This window comes from Ursus maritimus, unplaced genomic scaffold (assembly GCF_017311325.1).
Source record: "Ursus maritimus isolate PB19 unplaced genomic scaffold, ASM1731132v1 scaffold_7, whole genome shotgun sequence".
NCBI classification, from domain to species: Eukaryota; Metazoa; Chordata; class Mammalia; order Carnivora; family Ursidae; genus Ursus; species Ursus maritimus.
In genome coordinates, this window is record NW_024426885.1 from 42,540,344 (window position 1) to 42,561,213 (window position 20,870).

Below are 20,870 nucleotides of genomic sequence, written 5' to 3' on the forward strand. Positions count from 1 at the left end.
AACTCTGGGGTCCCTTTCAGGCTTGTCTCTTATTAGCCTTCTCTTATGAAAGAAACCCTGCTGGTCCTCACAAAGAGGAAAGAGGCTGCCTTCCTTTCTCTCAGCCACCTGCTCCTGTCAGCCCTGAGGAAAGAGTAGACAAAGTATTGGCAAACTACAGTCCATGGGCTAAATCTGGCCCACTGCCTGTTTTTGTAAATAAAGTTTTATTGGAACACAGACACATACTTTGATTTCCATGCTGTCTATGTTGCCTTTCCTACTACTTCAGCAGAGTTCAATAGTTGTACCAGAGACCGTATCTACTCCCAAGCTTAAAATATATATGACATGGCCGTTAGAGAGCAAGTTTGAGGATCCCTGGTCTAGAGCAATGGGTGGGCCAGGGATACTGCTCCTAGGTCTATATCATCTAAAAGCACATACACTTATCCAGTTGCTCATTATCTGGCCCTGTATCACCCAGGTGTGCATAAGCACATCAGTAAGGAGCCCACCTCTAGTTCTACAGCATCTAACAACCCACAGGCACATTTGGTAACACGTTGCCTAGCTCTAGGCCACCCAGTTGCACATAGGCATATCTAGTGTATCATCTTAGCTCTACACCATCTCGTAGCTTACAGGCTCTGCCTACCCACTGTCCTTTCCTGTCCTTTCCAGACCTAACTCTGGTGGCCCAGGACTTCTCCCTCACTACACTGCATCTGGCCTGGCCTAGTCTCCCCCTGAAACCTGTTGAGCAGCCTCAGTGTTCCAGGCACTGTGCCAGATGATCTACATATATTATTCTTTTCATCCTAAACAAAACTACTTCATTATCATTATCTACATCGTGTAGAAATGGGACCTGAGCCTCAGAGAAATGAAGCAGCTTGCTCAAGGTCACACGGACCTGAGTAAGCCATGGCATAGTCCAGGCCAAGCCTCGTTCCCACCTTGCCTCTTCCCATGGTGTAGCGTTCCCATTTCTATACCTCATTGTGCCTCTGCCCCTTGCATACCCTTTACCTGTGCTTTTATTTCCCTTCCTCTTTTACACCAAAGTAATGAGACACATACCTGACACCCATTTTTAAAAGCCTTACCTGTCCTTCCATGCCCTAGCAAAGGTTTCTTAAGTCTCTGATTTTACCTTTTTGACTTCCAAACTACTGAAAATATCAATTAAAGAAATTTCGAGATGCAGAATTGGGCACGCAAGTGATTCAGATTTATATGATAATAACTTTGTCATATGAAATCAGACTTTAGTGTTGTTGGTGGAAATTTTTTTTTTTTTTTGGATCAACACTACCAAGTCATATCCAGTGTAACCCAATTTCGGTGCAGTGTCAGGGCTGACCTGGCCTGCCAATTTATTAAGCCTTTCCATAAATCAGACCTAATATTTAATAACATTGTCAAATAGAATACAGTGTTAATAGTTCAAATGTCAATCTTCACAGCTCATTGAGCTCTTCGAATAAATAGACAAGTAGCTTGTTTCAGACCCTGTGGCTAGAGATAGTATTTTTCAGAGGGAAGTAGCTTTTGAGTCCAGCAGTCCTAACAGAAGGTGGTTTTTTCCACTCAGTAAATATCGCTGAGGTCATAAAGTGTGAATGCAAATGGAGGAAGAAAACAGGCCCACAAATCTTATTTATTTCCACACTGATCTAATGCTTGCCCTGGACCAGATTGGGTATCACCCATCAGCCCCTGCGTTTTGTCCCTTCCCCTTGCTCTCTGCTCTATGGCAAGGGCTGCTCCCACGCTCCCAGTGCATACACTCTCTGCTGAATGTCAGGGACTGTACCCTGTGGCAGAAAAGGATAGGGTCAGGAACCATACCCTGAGACAGGAAGGTCCTTCTCGGGGTCCCCAGAAGGACTGCAGCCTTCCATGGGAGGACAAGGAACTTTGGTGCCCCACAGTGCTCTTCATTTGGAAGGAGCATGGTGAGGAAAGCATCCTGGTTTCATGGCCTGCTGGGAGTTCCTACTGAGTAGGGGGAAGAAGCTTCTACGGAATGGTACTACTTTGTATTTTGCGGGATGCTGGGTGCAATGATCAGGAAGATTTGGCCAAGTTGATCAAAGGGACTCTTGATGTGGGTCTGGCCCCCTGGAAAAGGGACTGGTACAAACCAGACAGCCCTGTGCAGAGGAAAGGAGCAACAGGCTCTTGGCAGCAGCCACAGGCCTAATAGGCCGGCCTTCCAAGACACATATTTTGTTCTTTGTCTGCTTCCGAGTCAATGCAGACCAAGGATTCCATATGCCTCCTTCCTCCTAAAATACTCACATTGGATAACTATTCATCTGAATATCTTTTGTATTTGCTCAAAAGCACCATATCTATTTTTCAAGTTGGATAGTCTCTTCTCTTTATTTGTTCATTTATTCACTTACTCATCCATTCAAGAAATGTAGTCTGAATAGCTTCTGCCTAGGAGTTTGGAGATGTGAATTTAAGTTCTACTTTTGGCTTAATTTAATCTGTGGCTTGTCTTTGGTCAAGTGAATTCACCTCTTGAGCTATCTGTGAGACTGAGAAGGGCCTTCCCAGATTAGTCGTGAGCTTATCAATGCATTAAGCAGAAAGTGTCCAGTAAAGTAGCATAAGTTGACTTTTGGTAGACGTCAGCAAACTGCCTGGGCACCTACTATTTGTTAGGAAAAGAAGATAACAAAAATATAAAGACAAATAGCGCATAGTCCTTTTATGAAGTATAATTGAAATACAAGGAAATCCACAGGTACTGTTTGTTTCATGGGTTTAGACAATTGTATACAATGTGTAATCAACACCCAAAACAAGTTTTGGAAGCTCTTCATTATTTTGGAAAGTGTTCTCATGTCACTTTCTGGATGCTTCTCCCTATCCCCAGAAGCAACCACTTACAACTTTCTAGTAACACAGATTAGGTTGCCCTGTTCTTATAATTCTTATAAATGGAATAATATAAAATGTGTGTACTTGTGTTCAGTTTCTTTCACGCAGTGAAACACCGATGAGTTTAAGTTGTGGGTCTCAGTACTTCTTTTTCTTTCTTCCTTTTGAGTAGCATTCCATTGTCTGCATAAACCTCAATGTGTTTATCCATTCTCTAGTTGACATACATTCAGTTGTTACCAATTTGGGGCTAATAAGAACGTATGATCATTTTTATACAAATCTTTTGCAGAAGTATGTTTCCACTTTTCTTTACCAAATACAGAAGAGTGAAATTCCCGGGTCATGGGGTAGATGTGTGTTCACCTCTCTAAGGACCTGCCTAAACCCCTTCCACCTCTATTTTACACTCCCACTAGTAATACCTGACTTATATACTTGTAAGCTCCGGTTGCTGGACATCCTAACCAACATTTAGTGTTGTAGTCTTTTAGACTGTGGACAATTTAGTGGATGTGAAGGATGGTTCTAGGTAGTTTTGCCACAGACATCTCGCTGCAAGCATTTTCATTGCAAACGTTTTCGCCACATAACTAATTGGCCGTCAGGCAATTTTGCCCTAAAAAATAAAATAACTGGTTGACAGTCTGGTTTCATTTCTCCATTGAAAAATTTTCCTTTTTTATATTATATAAATCTCAGCTAGCCCTCATAATGGTCTATACAGTAGCATGTAGAGATGGTGGTCTTAAAATAGTGGATGATGACAAATCCGTCTGTTGACTGGATAGAAAATACAGTGATAACACTTACTGGAAGTGTGAAATAAGGGAGTGTAAAGCCAGATTGCGCTCTAGACTACACTAGAAAATGATGACAGATCAGTTACAGTGACCACAAAGCTCCGTTACAAATGCATTACGGCATTAGCATCTCTTCCACATTTTCCATAGAACGTCGGAGCATCTGTCAGGGGACACGTGACACTCTGCCAAGAAGGAACAACAGTGTGGAAGGCTCTCGTCATGCAATACAAAGCTCAGTGACCAATATGCATCCTAGTATTTGGAAAACCGATATCTGTCTTCATGAAGGAAGAAATTAATTTTATTAATTTTTTCATGTTTCATTATGTCCTTTTTAATGTCCCTCTTTTCTTTTTCATTATTTCATCTTTTACAGCAAAATTGCCTTATGGACAATTAGTTATGCGGCGGAAATGCTTTTAGCAAAGAGGTCTTTGGCAAAGATGCTTATGGCAAAAATGTGGACGTGGTGAAGGATATCCCGTTTTTTAATTAGCGTTCTTTTGGTGGCTAATGATGGCTAGCACTCTTTCATGTGCTTATTGGCCATCCACATAGCCTCTCTTTCTCTCTTTTTTTTAAAATTTAAATTCAATTAGCCAACATATAGTACATCATTAGTTTCACATAGCCTCTTTTGAGAAGTGTGCGCTCAAGTCTTTTGTTAATTTTTACTGGGCACTGCAGCTATTCGTTATAGATTTAGATGAGTTTTCAATTTATTCTAGGTATAAGTCCTTGATCACATATAAGTACTGCAGTTATAATTTCCAGTCTGTAACTTGCCCATTCACTTTCTTAATGGTGTTTTTTAAAGAGTAGAATTTTTAAATTTTGATAAAACCCCATATATCAGGGGTTTTTTTTTCTTTTATGGTTTTAATGCTTTTCGTGTCCTGTCTAAGAAAGTTTCCCACCTTAAAGTTGCACATTTTCTTCTAGAAGATTTTTTACATTTATGACATCTATTTATGTTTACATTTACATTGCATATCAAATTAGCTTTTGTATATGGAATAAACAAGTGGTACAGGTTCTCTTTCTCCCCCCATACATATATTCAATTGATCTAGCACCATTTATTTAAAAAAAAATTTTTTTTAATTTAAAAGAAGTGTTTACTTAACAAAGAGAATAGATGTGTTGATTAAAAATTAACTGGCCAAGTATTTGTTGGTCTATTTCTGGATTCTTTATTCTGTTCCATTGATTTATATATCTGTTCTTATGCCAGTATAAAAGTGTCTTGATCACTATAGCTTTATAATAATTCTAATAATTCCTTAAATCAGGTAGTATAAATCCTCTGACTTTATTTTTCTCTTATAAGAGTATTTGAGCATTTCTAGATCATTTCCATTTAAATTTTACAATCATCCTGTGAGATTTCTTCAAAAATGCTTGAGATTTCGATACCTATTACACTGAATCTATAGATCATTTGGGGGAAAATTGGTATCTTCCCAATATTGAGTCTTCTAATCCACAAATATAGCTTTTCCTTTCAAAACACCAACTTTTGACTTTATTGATTTTTCTCTGTTATATTTTATTGATTTCAGATTTTTTTGTTAAATTTTTTTCTCCTGTTCAATTTGCTTTTAATTTGCTCTTACTTCTTCTTGCTTCTAAATGTCGAAATACTCTTTCCGGACATAAGCATTTAAAGCTATAAATTTGCTTCTATGCACTATGTTAGCTGAATCCCATGGATTTTTATGTGTTGTATTTTCATTATCATTAAGCTCAAATTATTAAGTGTCACACTTAGTCTTTTTCTTTATAGTGTCCCTGTTGAGTTCTGGAGGACAGCAAATGGCTGTGATTTGAAGAGGCTATGGGGAGAGAGAGCGGGGAGTTATTCTGTTCAGTGAGGTTGAGGAAAGCTTCCATGACATGATTTCTGTCATAAATGCACATGTACAATCCAAACACCTCAATTCCTTCTCAGTTTTGAGGATACAAGGGTGAGAATGTGTGAGAAAACTGGCAAGCAGGAAATCAAATACACAGAAAAAGAAGGGAAACCAGTGAGGCAAAAAAGACAGTTGAATGCCAGGCGAACAAAACCCATTTTTCTTTCTATGGAATGTATAGTTTCCTTGTAGGAGAATGAAGACAGTGGTGTTTTCCCTGCTGAACAGTTGCTGCCTACAGAAGCCCTCCCTGGGATCTTGGGCTTAATTCTAAGTGTCTTGACCATGTAATATACCTGAAACTTCTTCGTTCGCATGCTTTGATTCTGTGGCCCAACCCAACTCCAAGTGCTCTAAGGTTGAATGTTCCCAATCCATGCCAATGTTTAAAGTAATAAGAGCTTTTAAGAGGAAATCTTAGGTTGTACATTTATAATTTAAACGTAATATAGCACCATTAAGAAAAGCTTAAAATATTCCTAAAAATAAGTAGAGAAGAATCAGCCAAACTTTTTTTTTTCATCGCCTAAATAAGGTTCCAGGGACTCTTGTGTATACTTCTGTCTGGTCTTTTTTGAATCTCAACAAAGATTTTATAGAATTATGATGTTCTAGAAAATATATTTTATCCTGTGTTTTTCTAATACTATTATAAAACTTCATAAATATTATTTTAGTGGCGAATTAATATTTCATCAAATAGGTGTAAAATAATTTACTTAAACATTTTCTTCTTGATTGTCATTTGAACCATTTCTAAGTTTTCACAAATATAAATAACAGTATAATGAACATCTTCAGGTGTAATGGTTTTTTAGTTACTACATTTATTCTTTAGATCGAAGTCTCAAAAGTAGAATTACACTGTCAGAAAAGGATATACATATTTAAAACACTTGACAAAATATTGCTGAGTGTTGCCGAAAGTAGAACTTTGAATAAATTACATTCTTATCTTTGGGATCAGAAGAATACTCAGGTTTCAGAAAATTTTTTTTCTCATCAAATCCTTGTGGATTTATCTTTAGTAGGAAAGATCTTTTTATAAATTGGTATTTTTTCCCTACTTTTCTCATGTCCTGTATTGTGATTTTTCCCCTCCTTTCTTTTTCTTTTTATATAGGTACATATATATTTTTGCTTTATTTTGCTTTATTATTCTAGGAACTGGAGTAAAGAAGAAATCACTTTCTTTTCAACTCATTTTTTTTTTCCCTTGGACCACATTAGATATTGCTATCAATGATCCATGGATTTTGGTGGGTTTGAGAAAATTAAGATCATGATTAGATGTTTACCTTTATTTAATACTCAGAATTGATACACATACAGACCCCTTCCTCAAATGTGTATTTCTGCAACAATTTACTGTTTGAAATATTTGGTCTCTTATTCATTCATTCATTCATTCATTCATTCACTTGTTTATGAGTACTGAGCTCAGTTAATATGTAAAAGTGGGCTTGATACTTTCCTCCTAAAATTGAGTTGAGTTGATGTAAGGCCAAAATGAAGACAAAGGCTGATTTTGGACAGTATGTTCTTTCAAACATAAAAAATGTTTGTTTCCTTTCTTACTTTATCCATGGCTTTCCTTCTTTCCACTGGGGCCTGGGGCCAGTGTTTGGATAACCAGGAGATTAATATAAGGTGATGGCTACCATTAGAGAGACCTGGGATGGCTCAGGTGTGGTGATAAGTTTCTGCTATGCTTTAGCTCCCTTATGCTTTAACACAACCTGTTTATTAATGAGAAAACCGAAGTTCAAGGAGGACAAGGGACTTCCTGCAAATCAGTCTTGAAGTCAGGTTGGGACCCGGGGTTTGAGCTCAGTATTTTTCTCACTCTAGCACCTGGGTCATTATTTGTGACACATTGCAGAAATGGAGGGAGAGGCATGATCAGAGTAAAATTTTGGCTCCTGCCTCCCTTGCACTCATCTGGAAGCCGGAGTGCTTCCTTTCCCTCCCCTCCTTTATACATCCCCATGCTTCCTGCTGCTTAGAGCATCAGTTCCTTTCTTGGTTGGCCAGGCTGGTTCCTAGTTATTCCTCCAGCCTTAATAAAAGTATTCACTCTTCCGGAGGCCCCCGCTCCCCACCTCATCCCCAGCTCCTCCTCCCCCCAACCCCAGCAGGGCAAGAGGCTCCCTTATCCCACTGTGTATCCTAGAGGTCACCTTCATCGGATGCCACCCCATCCTTAATGCCCTACTTTGATACATCCCCCACTACACTCAGAGGCTCCTTAGGGTCAGGTCTGTGTCTGAATCTTTTGTCTGTCCTCAGGGCCTAGAGCAGAGGTAGGCACAGCCACAAAGCACATGGGCGTCCATGTGCATCTATCCTTTTAAAAATCAGACAAAATAAATGCTCAATGAGTAACAAATGAGAGCGTGCAGAAATGTAGGCATGTGCATCTTTCTTCAGCACAGGTGAGCAGGATTGCTGGTACCCAGTTACAGAGAGGGCAAGAAGGGGTGGGGAGGGGCAGGGAAGGTAGGGGGGAGCTTAGTCTGTCTCCTGGAGCAGGTTCCCATACAATTGAGTACGTTGGCCCCTTCATAATGCCCTGCTGCTTAATTCTGTTTGATGATGATTGGTTTGGGATAATACAGTCCAAAGATCAAGGAAAGCCCCCACTGTGCCTCTCTTATTAAATTACTCTGCTTTGGGTTTTGAGCATTGCCAAGCAAATCTCGTTATGAATTCTTCAATTACTTTCTTTTGCTATTTTAATAATTTGGTAGGGTAAGCTCTGGAATCAAACCAATATCTGTGCCATCATGCTAACTTTGATTATTTCAAACTCCTCATTAGAGGGGTGGGAGGATGTTCACTCCCCTTAAATCTGATTTTTTCAGATTTGCTCTGCCCCATAATTTGCTTTGTACCCGGGTCTGATACGCTTCACCTTAGTGCTGGCTGTAAATGTGGGCTGATTCCATTGTATTTGTTCCACTGAGCGTTATTGCTTTGGGTTTTATGATTTAAGTTTTTACATTTTGAATTGAATTGTTTTGTTATTTGATTACATTAAAACCAAGAAGCGATTGCTGATGAAAACAATTTTGATTTATTGCGTCAGCCAGATTGTTGGCAATTTTTGTTTAGCTTATTTTTATTTCCATTTTGTTGGTATAATGTTGTTTGTACAGAAACAAAAAGGGAGAAAGGGAAGAAGGAAAATAACATTCATAAAGAAATTATTCCGTGTGGCATTGTGCTTCTGTACTTTATCTTCACCATTGATGGCATTTTGTGATATTTCTTTGCAAATGAGGAATACAAAAACACAAAAAGGTTGAACAATTTGTCCAAAGATTATCGGATTCTTTCTCTGCCATCCATGTGTTCATTATTGTTACTACTATTATTACCATCACCATCACCATCATCATCATCAATAATATAAAACTTATTGGGTAGAAGTACTGGTTTCCCCTGGGATGCGTAGCTCTAATAAGAATCTCTTTACCTTCCAACGTAGAGATACTAAGATTGGCTTTGAACCTGACATTTTGAAATTTTAGTATATGTTTGTGTATGTGTGTGAGACACACACATGCACACACACACACACACAGAGCAATGAGGGGTCGATGAACTTAAATCAGGAACAGTAATAAGAACAGTAAAAACTCTGAAGATCGTGCCTCCCAAGGATCAGATAAAGGAACCAACCAGAAATGGTATGGAGCCTGATGAAGAGAACTCTGAGCAGTGAAATTTGGCATCTCTAGTATTCCAGAACCCTCGTCTGGAAGAGGTCTAGGACCCATTCTGTACAGCCCAGATCTCAGACTGCAGCTTAGTTACACGGGAAGTGATGAGAAGCAATCTCTGCCCTTTCTAGTAAGGGTTCGGCATCCCTGGGCTATGTGACGGGCTCCTATTAGGCAGTGCCCCTGCCAGACCCCTCTGGTGGCAAATCTTTCTGATTCTTTGACTTTACAAAGCCGTACGTCCTGCCAGGTAGAGCTCAGAGTTTGTTCTGTGAGGGATGGGAGTCCATTTCAATCTCTTTGGTCAGAATGTGACCTCTTTTGTAGCTCCTCAAAGTGCTTTCAGGTTATTGTGTGAGCTTTTTCTCTCAAGGCTGACATTTCAGCTAAGGCCATAAAGGAATCCCTCAGCCGCAAATGGGGTTGGGGAATGAGACTCTTCAACATAAAACCCACAGATGGCCTCCCAACACTTTAAGGGGTTGTCTTTAATATTAATTATGATCACACACAATTTTATTACTTCTCTCTCCTTCAGGCACAGTCCGAGTTGCTAGTTCCCAACACCTTTTATGGCTAAAGAAACAGTGAGAGGAAGTGGCTGCAGATGGCAAAACCACCCTGGCCTCGGGGGGGTAGTTTCATGGGTCTCGTTTGAACTTTGTCTCAATGAAGTCAAATGCTCAGTTAAAGCAGCCTAAGTGTGGTGAGTAGAGTGAGGGATTTGAGTTAAGAAGAACTGGGTTTGGAAGTTAACTGACTCCTGAACAAAGTTAATCTCCTCTGACAAACAGGAATAATAATCCTGGGTCTTCTTGCAGTTACTGTAAAGTTTAGAGGAGATGTGAAGGGATGGGTGCAATGTCTGATAGAGTGTATTTTAACAGCGTAGTTCTCAAAGTGTGGTCGTTGGACCAGCAATATCAGCATCATCAGAACATGTTAGAAGTGAAATTCTTGAGCCCTACTTTAGATCAGACACTGAGGGAGGGGAGCAGGTGGAGATTAGTAATCTGTATTTGAACATACCCTCCAGGGGAATCTTATGCCCTCTTAAGTTTGAGAACATGCATTTGAACAAGTGGTATTTATTGTTATGATTTTTTTTAAGGTTTTATTTATTCATTTGACAGAGAGAGACAGCCAGTGAGAGAAGGAACACAAGCAGGGGGAGTGGGAGAGGAAGAAGCGGCTCCCAGTGGAGGAGCCTGATGCGGGGCTCGATCCCCGGGATCGTGCCCTGAGCCAAAGGCAGATGCTTAACAAGTGAGCCACTCAGGCACCCCTATGATCGTTGTTTTATTAGAATTAATATTTGATTTTTCCTGAAACTTAGAAAGTGCCTCTTAGAGGCCCAAGGCCCCTTTAATCCTGTCCATGAAGGTCAGCCTCTGGAGGAGCGAATCGGATGGAGAGGGGCAAACCTGGTGTGGGTGCAGGACATATCCAGCCCAGCTTGCTTTGATTCACGGCCCCAGCCTTCCCAGATCCTAACATTCATGCTTTCAGTTCTTCACTGATTACTTTATGCATATTTATTCAGCACCAGCTGTATACCAGACATCATGCCAGGGCAGTGAACAGGACATGCGTGGCCGTGGGACTTACATTCCTTCGTGTGTGTGTGTGTGTGTGTGCGTGTGCGCATGTGCCTACGTGCATGTGCACAAAGGGAGTATCTGCACAAGCCCTGGGCTTCTTCATAAGATGCTTGACCTCGTGCTTGTCCTCTACGCTGCCTGAATTCATGTATTCTTGAGTCGGTTCCCAACTCTAGGATGACATTTTTCATTCTGTATCCTTTTCTCTTTGTAATCTATTTTGTATCTAAGCAAACCAATTTACTCTTTCTTTTAGATCATTCTTAATCTTTCCCATGGAAAAACTCAGATTAGATTGTTGTTTATCATGGTCCTTGGACAATTTAAAGTTTTGACAAATCATTGAAAATCAATGTGTCCTTTTGCCCTGCTGGGAAGGTTGTTTATGAAGCCCCTGGTTTTGCTGATCGTGTGCAGTTTTAGACTTTGAGGAAGGAGCCATTGATTCTTCTAAGTTAGGACTTTTCTTTTTCCTTCATACCGAACCAGCTCCCTTGGAGATGCGAGAAACCGTCTCCCGCTAGAACAATATTTGAGTCACTAAATAAGACTGTTTCTCCCTGAGTGTTAGAAGCCCAAAAAGGGAATGTAGCCATAAAGTTTCCATAGGGTCAGGTGCTGGAGGCAGACATCATTAACAAAAGCTTCACCAGAATCTGGCAGCAGAAGAGAAAAAAATCAGTATGATGACAGAGACAGCTGCTCAGGCAGCTCTGTGTGGCTCTTCGGGCTACTGAGGTTGAACTTTTGATGTGGGAGAGGGGAAGGCCATTTGCAGTCAAGGAGACCTGGGGAGACATTCAATCTGACAGTAGCTGATTCTGTGGTCTTGGGCACGGTCCTTTTAGAGCCTCAGTCCTCTTGGGAAATGGACAATTTGTGCAGTGGACGTTTATCCTGAAGTTTGTAGTAAGAGAATGGATGTGAAAGCCCCAAGTAGAGTACTTTGCAGGAAGAAGGTGTAAAGTGTAACTTACCTTTAGTGTTTGTTTTCAGTAGTCTTGCTCTCTCAACTCTATGGCTTCCACTCCTCTGTTTAGTGCCCCAACCTGAGGCCCTAGAGCCATAATACTCTTCCCTTTCTAAACCTGTTCTCATGAGAAGATCAGAAATTAATTGACACAGAGGTCTGTATCACAGGATTTCTCAGCTTTAGCACCCATCAGCACCGCCTGGAGAGATTATTAGACGGTTGGGCTCTACTCCCAGAGTCTCTTAATTCAGTGGGTCTGGTATGGAGCCTGAGAATTTATATTTCATATTAAGTTCTCTTATTAAGTTCTGCAGCTGATGTTGCAGGTTCAGGGAACACACTTTGATAACCACTGGTCTATGTCATAGACTTTGAGGATGTTAAAGCTGGAGAAGACCTTAAAGGTGATCTCAGCTTGTCTTCCATTTTTACAAATCAGTAGTGAGTGGGTAACTGGGCCAAGATGGTGACCCAGGCTGATAGTCCTTCTAACTTATCAGGCTGATGACTGAGGACAATGTCAAGTGTTATTTTCCCCAAGGCATTTGCATTTTAATGAGGGTCCAAACTCTAAGCTATAAGGATGATGCTGGTGACGATTATCATGATCATGAGGTCTTATTCTTTGAGTTCCTTCCATGCATGAGACACCTTCCATGCTGTCTGTTCCTGTGATGAGCCTGTTAGGTGGGCTTGCTATTCCTGCCTTCGAGATGAGGTCATGCAGACTTAGTTTCAGATGGCTGGCCAAGGACGCTGGAGGAAGGCTTGGTCTGCCTGTGTGCAGACCCTTGCTTCACCGACATACCACACCTTGCTCCATGTGAAATGAAGTTGAAGAGTCTATAAAGGAAGTTAAGGAATCAAAGAGAAGATAATATAAGAGTAAGGACATTGGTGGCCTGAGGAATCATGTGCCATTCATTCTCTGTACCCCTTGCTGTGCTCCTCACAATTGACTGTGTTACTGTAGGATACAGGAATATAAGGATGGGACAGGCAATCACTGCAGACATCTTGCAGGCCTAATGCCTGGCCATCAGGAGCCATTTTATGCCACTGTAGCCTCAGGACATTTCCCTTTTCCCTGTCCTCTTGTTCAGGTAATGGGCAGCGTCACTGGGACCACCATGACAAACCTGCAGCATTGCCCTCATACCTGCGCTCATGTCCACACACACACACACACACACACACACATACATAGGACATCCCTGTACCAGATGAACTTGTCGCCTCTTTCGTTGTGTTTTCTCATGGTCCAGCTCCATCCCTCCATGCTAGTCTGAAGCCAGGAGCCAAATAGACTGTGTGCCCCATGGACACTTGAGAAGCACAGTTGTAATGCTAATTGTGGGAATGTTCGGTTGCCATCGCCCCTCCCATGGAGCCTCTGTGGTTTCCTGCTTTTGCTGGTCCAGGGGCTGCTCCTGCAGATGGTCATTGTCTCTCATCCCTTGGGTGACATGTTTCCTTACGGTCAGTCTCCTGAGGTTGGCTTGTGAATGCCTCTGAGAGTCCTACTGACTCTCTGCCCTACATCTGCACGTCGTTTTGGACAACCTAGCCATTGTTCTGACCAGAAGAGACAGGCTCCTTACCGGCTGACAGTCTGCTTATCTTAAACCCTTGGTGGCTCTCCAGGCACTTGGTACCCGAGTTCACTTCTCTGTTCCTTCCCTGCTGCCTGTGGTACTCACACACACACATTCTCATGTATGCACACTCACTCACACACATACACCACAAGCTCCCACAGAGCGTGTTGTTGACTTGGTCAAGGTGGAGGAAGGACTGGCGGGTGGGGGGAGTGGGTGGGAAGAAGGATGTTCCCTTAAGAGCTGACAGAGTGGTCTTCCAAATCAAGCTGAGGACTGCAGAAAGGAGGAGACCGAGCATGCATTGAGCCCTCACTATTGCCAGGCACGGTGCATTGTGCCCTGTAATGTCACACTCAGCATAGTCCTCCAGGAAGCATTTTTAGTACCCAAGATTGTAGGTTCACTGAAGAGCTGGGGTGTGGCCCTGGGTTTGTCTATGTCTAGAACTCTACTCTTAACACTACACTGTGCTCGAGGAAGGAGGCCGAGCTAAAACTCGCCCCTTGGACAGCTGCCATCACAGAAGAAATGCTTGCCGAGCTGCAGAAAACAAAGGCAACACAGCAGATTGAAAGAAACCACTAAAGTCACCTCTGATGGCATCACCCCAAGATGACCGTTGTTGGTATTTGGTGCTTGGTTTTGATTCATCATAAACAGAAAAACATTATTTTTACATAATGATTTAAAAAGGTTCCCACAATGCAAATACTCCAGTGTAACAGATTCTTTTGTACTAAGCAGCGTAATACTGGTTGTCATTGATTTAGCATCTACTATATGCCAGGCAAGGCCCTAAGCATGTCACATTTATTGAGGGGTTTAATCCTTATCAGAACTCTGTGATGTATGGACCATTTTGCCTCCAGGAGAACTGAGGCCCAGAGATGTTAAGCAACTTCCCTGCACTCACACAGCCAGCCAGCAGTGGAGCTGGGATTCAGATCGATATGTTGGAGTCGAGAACCTAGGCTGGTCCTTGTTTATCATGGACAATCGTTTCCCTTAGCAACCAATGCTCTCTTAAAACTCCATAGTAACGGTAATGTAATATTCCATCATTTGATACTATCATTACCCAGTTGATTCTCAAGTGTTGAACATTTAGATCATTTCCAATGCTTGCTAGTTTAAACAGTATTACTCGGAAAATCTTTGTACCAACATCTTTTCAGAAACTGAATAATTCCTTAGGATAAATCCCTAGGGGTGCAATTGCTGTGTATGCACATTTTAAAAGCGTTTGAAGCTCCCCACCAAATTGCCATTCCAGAAACATCATGCCAGCCCACATTCCTACCAGCAGACTGTAAGATTGTCCTTTTCTCCGCAGATGGTCTGGGTTTTCACTGTGCATCTTGTGAGTTGGTACAGTGCATAATACAGGTGTGATTGTAGCCGGGGTTCAGGCTTTGTGTGGCAATGCATTGGCAGTTTGTGAATGCGACCATAGGAGCTAAGACTTGGGACTCTTGAGAGGGCCAAGCTCTGCTTTGTTGGGGTGAGGAGTGGAGGCAAGGAGAGGCACTGGGCATGGCCCTGGATGGTGAACGCACCATTGAGTGTCCAAGGAGTCCCTGATATCCTAACAACCCCAACCAGAGACAGACAATGTGGGTCCCCGTGATGTCCATCTCACAGAATTTCAGCAGTTCCACAAGCCATCTCTGTTTGCAAAGCTGGAGAAGGACAGCTTTGAGTGTTCTGTCACTAGCAGCATTGCCCTGGGAAGGGCTCAGTGGGCAAGGACACTGGGAGCAATTTCCCCACTGCCCCCCTTCCCAAGTCCAAGCGGGGCAGAGGGGAGAGCCCAGGCTTCTTTGGAGCCAGAAAGACAGGGACCTCACCTTGACCTGGCTCTGCCATTCATGATCGGGGTTTGTTTGGGGAAAGTCACTTTCTTTCCCTGAATCTCAGTTTCTTTGTTTGTAGAAGGGGATTAATGTTTGGCCCTTCACAGTTATACCAGGGATGGAAAAGGAATTGGGTTTCTGAAGGTCCCGGCACTCAGCAGGGACTCGACACCTCCCTTGTCCCTGACACTGCAGACACCTGATTTCCTTCAGCACTTCCTTTCCAATAACATCTGTGTTTGATGTTCACAGTACCCGCATTCTTGTTTGGGGGAACAGTGTGGTTGTTTGCCCCTTTCCAAAAGCAGTTAGAATGGTGTAGAAGAGCATAATGAAGTTCTTGCCTCCAAGGCAAGAACTCTTGTCTCTGGAAGTCGGTGCTCCAAGTGAGTTCTGGGAAGGGCGAAATCTGTGGTGCAATGAAAGACAATGCAATCTCATTTTATTATCAGTGTGGAGCAATGGCGAGTGAGCCATCTTATATTCCAGCTCACTCTTGGCTTCGTTTGTGGTGCCCCAACCTTCCTCCAGCCATAGAGGCTGATCCCATTCCCCCAAATGTTGGGAAGGGTGCTCTAAGTGCTAGGGCCAGGCACCTCATGTCTCCATCCTTTTCCATTCCTTGGTGTTCCAGCGTGTGTGCAATGGGGCAGAGCAAACCTCAGGGAAGGGCTGGGATCCTGTTTGCTAAGAGGCTTACAGGGAGATAGGTCAGGGGTGGCCTGTCTCCCTGCTGCTATCCTGACATCCTGGGGATGGAGGTCCAGAGACCTTTGACTTTCTCTAATATGGAAGCTGTCCTTTTCCTCCTGTTCCTGGGTCTTCACATCTTTTCATTTTGTGTCTGAACCTTGTGCCTTTCTTTTTCCTTTTAGGGAAAGGAGAAAATGAAACAAAGCAAAATGTTTAGATGCAGCCCAGGAAAATAAGGGTTGTATTTGGGTAATGTCTGGGAAATTGGAGAGCCCTGCCAGGCCTCTGTGTTCTGTCGATGGGCAAGGGCACACAGGGGAACAGAGATCAGACTTGGTGCCTATGTGGTGTGTGATTACAGAGACTGTGTCACAAGATTAAAGAAGAACTTTTAAGCAACTTGTCCTAAGAATCACTAATACCATTCCATTATGTAATAATCCTATCCATCTTCTGGCATATTACATTTCACATGTCTACAGAGCAGTTATAATACTGTATCCATCCTATGGTTTTCCACTACTTTCCTTTTGCATACCTATGCTTCTTCATATACATATATTTCTTTTTTTTTCATATACGTATATTTCTGTATATATGTATACACACACACACACACACACACACACACACACACACACCAGACTTTGTGGATAAGCAGCACAGAAGAGGAAGGTGGATAGGGGCCCATGGAAAACTGTTTCTGACCCTATGAGGGAGAAGCATATCTTAGAATTTTGTTGGGGGGGGGGGCTGTGTGGAGCTCATTCTACATGGGGACAAGAGGGTCCATATCAGGGGACATAACCATGATGGGTGGGGTGTTTAGGCTCCTTATAGCTGGAATCTGAAATGTTCCTGAGAGCATAGCCAGATCTAAGAAGGCTCTGTGTCACACAGGGTGTATGACCCACCAGAAAGATGGAGAACATCTGCAAGGTCTAGAAAGTTACCCTGGGAAGCCTAGGGAAGGTTATGGTGCTGCATTTTACTCGGTATGGGGCTAAGCGGAGAATGTAGGAAGCTCCGGGATGCTGAGGAGGTGAGGCAGGGGTTGGGAAGGGAGAGTATTTCATAAAGATAGAGTGCCACTGAGGCTGGAGCTTCCGTACTGGCCCACATACAAGATGGGGCACACCGGCCTCTCCAGATCTCCCTGTTTGGGCATTGTCTGAGAGATTTGGGACCAGCCACATGCTTCTTGAAGCAGACAGAGGAAACATAATAGTAATTAGTCCCTGTTTACAAATGGGGAGACTGAAAGTCTGGGGTCACTTGGCAGCTCGAGAAAGAGAACTACTTTCCCCTCTTTTCTCGATTGCCTTCCTGATTAGCAGGGGTTTGCAGCTGAGACATCATTAGCATCGCTTCTCTGTGTTTCCTGCCTTCTCAGCTTAAGCCAGAGAGATGATAAATGCTTCCTTCAGGCAGCTGTGTTCACCTGTCACTGAGTCCCAAATGGAGCCACCCATGCTTGTGGCTTGAAGGAAGCAAAGTACCCCCATAGAATGGCCATGCCAGGCTTTTGTCAGAGTCGGTTTCCACTCAGTCGGGGCCATCTTATTTTCTTTTCCTTCTTGGAACATCACTTGAAAGGTGGAAACGAACCTGATCTTAATTCTTCCTTCAACATGACATGCCCTTTTGAAATCGTACAAATAACAATGTCTGATTGTCATGTTGAATTGCGAGCATGGATGTGAAATCCTCCAAAGTCAGACGGAAGCCAAATATTAGGTCATAAGTCAACATTTTGCTGAGAAACTCGGATACTAAGAGGTTGAAAATTTATATCTTTTCATGAGAAGACTCGTTTGCCAGCAGGAAAAAATTTCAAAGACTGTTATCTTCCCATGTGGAGGGAGAGAGATGAGTGTAATTTTGCAGCCAGGGTCAAAGTCCTTTAGGGACTTCTGAAATTGGCTTGGCCAAGGAGTGCGGCTTTGATGTCATATTTGGATTGCTCCCTGAGGTGAGAGTCCACGAGTGGCACGGGTGCGTGTGTCAATTCTTACAAGGTCCTTGGGCAAGACTGTGTGAATGGTTAGGAGCAGCCTCTTCTTGTCTGTGGGGGTGAGGGGAATGCCACGCTCTACCCACAAATCCTTTTGATGGAAAACTTCTGAAGATAAAATGAGCTGTTTTGGCCCATGGGCGCGTTGGGTCCTAAAAGAAGTAAAATCTTGACTACATTCATCTAAGCAACTATGGCACACTGTGGAAAGTCTCGGTGGACATGAAGACAGAGCTGACGCGAGAGATCAGAACAATGCCCATGACGATGTGGCCCAGCTTGTAGCGTGCCAGCTTGGCCTCTTATTGTCCGCCATGCTCCAGCCCTGCCACCAAGCCCAGACTCAGGCCTCCCCGCACCTACTGTGCACTGTGGGAGGAGGGATGGAGTGGTAAAGAGGAGTCTGTGTGCTCACTATAGAATTAAAAGCAGGCACTTGGCTACATTAAGAACATTATGCTCTATTTTAAGCCGGTCAAATGACAATGTCTAGTTTGCATCTCCTTCCAAGAAGCAAAGCAACTCACATTTCTTCTGAGTGCCCAAACTCCAGGCAAAGTTAGAATGAAGGCTCAGGATAAAACAGAAGGTCTGCTGTGGATGGGTGTGATGGAGTGGGACTTCAGTGTGACTCCAGACAGGTTCCTGATGGAGTATTCTGCCGCCATTGCATTGAGACAGGAACCTGCTCCTAGGGGTGTGTGTGTGTGTGTGCATGTGCGTATATGTGTGAGTGCATTCCCACACACGTATGCTTGTGTGCCTTTGTGTCTGCGCATGCATGCATATATGTTTGCATATAAAAATGTGTGCATGCGTGTGTGTATGTGTACATGTTTGTGCATGTTCGTATGCATAGGGACACTCTTGTGTGGGCAGTGAAAGGCAAGTGGCAGAAACGCAGTCTGGTGCCATAATAATCAGGACCCTGTCCGTGATGGGTTCTTCCCTATGCATAGCAGGTTTGTGACATAGTTATTAAGTCATGGCCACTCAGGGTCGCTAAACCTAGGGCCACCTTCCACGTTCACCCTAAGCAGGGTTCCGTTGGGTTCTAAGTAGAAATACTAAATGGGGACTATTATGCTCCCCCCTAAATCTCTGATCATAAAACCTCAATTCCCTGGGTCAGCCTTTCTGCACTTTCCAAGGTGAGCCTGCTAATCTGAGGATGAGGTCCTTGCCACTGTGAGCAGGTGGCTAGCCTGAGAAAGGAAGCTCTCCTTCCCCACCTCTTTGTGTGACGTGAGCTGCCCTGGAGCCTACTGGAGGCAGCATCATGGCCTTTTATGTCTAAGCACAATGAGTGGCATCAGCCGGCAGGCGGAATTTGTCAGAAAATAGGAGGAGAGCTTGCAGTACTGGCTGACGGGGGGCACGTAGGAGGGTCCTGCACATCCCACTATTGCAATACTCACCGCTCAAAACTGATGCAGGCCTGCCTGACTTCATGGTGATTTTGGTCTTTCAGGCAAAGAAGGGGAACTACGCCTTTCTGTGGGATGTGGCGGTGGTGGAGTACGCAGCCCTAACGGATGACGACTGCTCCGTGACTGTCATTGGCAACAGCGTCAGCAGCAAGGGCTACGGGATCGCCCTGCAGCATGGCAGCCCCTACAGGGACCTCTTCTCCCAGAGGTAGGCACTGCCACCCAAGGGGGGCTTGGAGGATTACCTTCTTTTAGGAGACGAGAGCCAACAGAAACTTGTTTCTTCATCACTTTTCCTCAACCCTGACTGTGTACCAGCATGCACTGCTCCCCCCAACCCCATCTAGTCCCGCGCCAGCCCGGGATAAAGAGCAAGTATGTGGTCCCTTTCCATCGGTGGGAGCTGTGATGTGGGCAGGGGATGCCGGCCCAGGGCAGTCAGTGCAACGGAGAGGATTTTCTAGGGGTGGGGAAGGGCAGAGGAAAGCAACCGACCAGCCCTCCGGAAGGCCAGAGAGGACTTTCCAGAGGAAGTGACACCTGGACCTAAAGGATGAGCAGGAGTTAGCCAGATAGGACCAGTTATTTCAAATTAAGTGAATAATTAATTGGTCCTCACAAGGACCCAATGATTACTTATTATAAGTAACAGAACTTCCAAAATTGGCTTTCAGTGGGAAAAGTCAATGTGGGAAGAGTCAATGTGGAGTCTTGAAAAGAAGTGTGGTCAGAGAACAGAAGACCCTGTCTTCATGTGCTCACGGGCTGAGGAGGCCGGTGCTCTCTGCTGGGGCAGGCGAGGGACCTGCCTTCCACAGCAGAGCGGACGGTGGCTCATCGCCTGCCTTCTCCCCATCCCCCCAGATCAGCTTCCTGGTAATTAATACTAGCAAATGGTAGATGTGGCCGGGGAGGGGGTGCGGGGGAGTGAGGAGGAGGGCTGTGTAGGGGTGGGTATTCTAGCCTAAGCAAAGGCACACGGATACCCTCCACCAGAAATGAAACAGCATGTCTAGTGTGTATTGGCCTTTTTAGCTTCCCGTGTAATTTGCTGGTGGCAGTCCATTCCTCGTTGAGCCTGTTCTCTGGACACTGGGGCATGATCAAGTTTCCAAGTGCTCAGTCTGGACACCTGGCCAGCTTCCTTGTGAAAAATAGTCTGTCATCACCACCCCACTGTTTCTGCCAGAGAAGCTTACCTTAGTCTTTGACTAGGTGTCTCGGCCTCACCAGACAAGATGGAAGTGAGGACATGGGTCGGCTCAGTGGCCTTTTCCCAGTAGCCCAGCCTGCTACCTGGGGCTCCTCTTCCCAAGGACATCTGTGCCTTGGGCCTACCACTCATACATGTCTGTGAGGTGACATCCTGATGAAGGAAGAG

General features: G+C 43.7%; 1 protein-coding gene across 1 annotated transcript in view; it reads left to right on the top strand.

Annotated features, from left to right (window-relative positions):
- GRID1 (glutamate ionotropic receptor delta type subunit 1) overlaps positions 1-20,870 on the top strand; it is a 687,404-nt gene that overhangs the window by 650,850 nt on the left and 15,684 nt on the right. Inside the window, exon 14 of the mRNA XM_040623983.1 lies at positions 19,531-19,697. Coding sequence (XP_040479917.1) covers positions 19,531-19,697 — 167 coding nt within the window. The remainder of the gene's footprint in view (positions 1-19,530; positions 19,698-20,870) is intronic.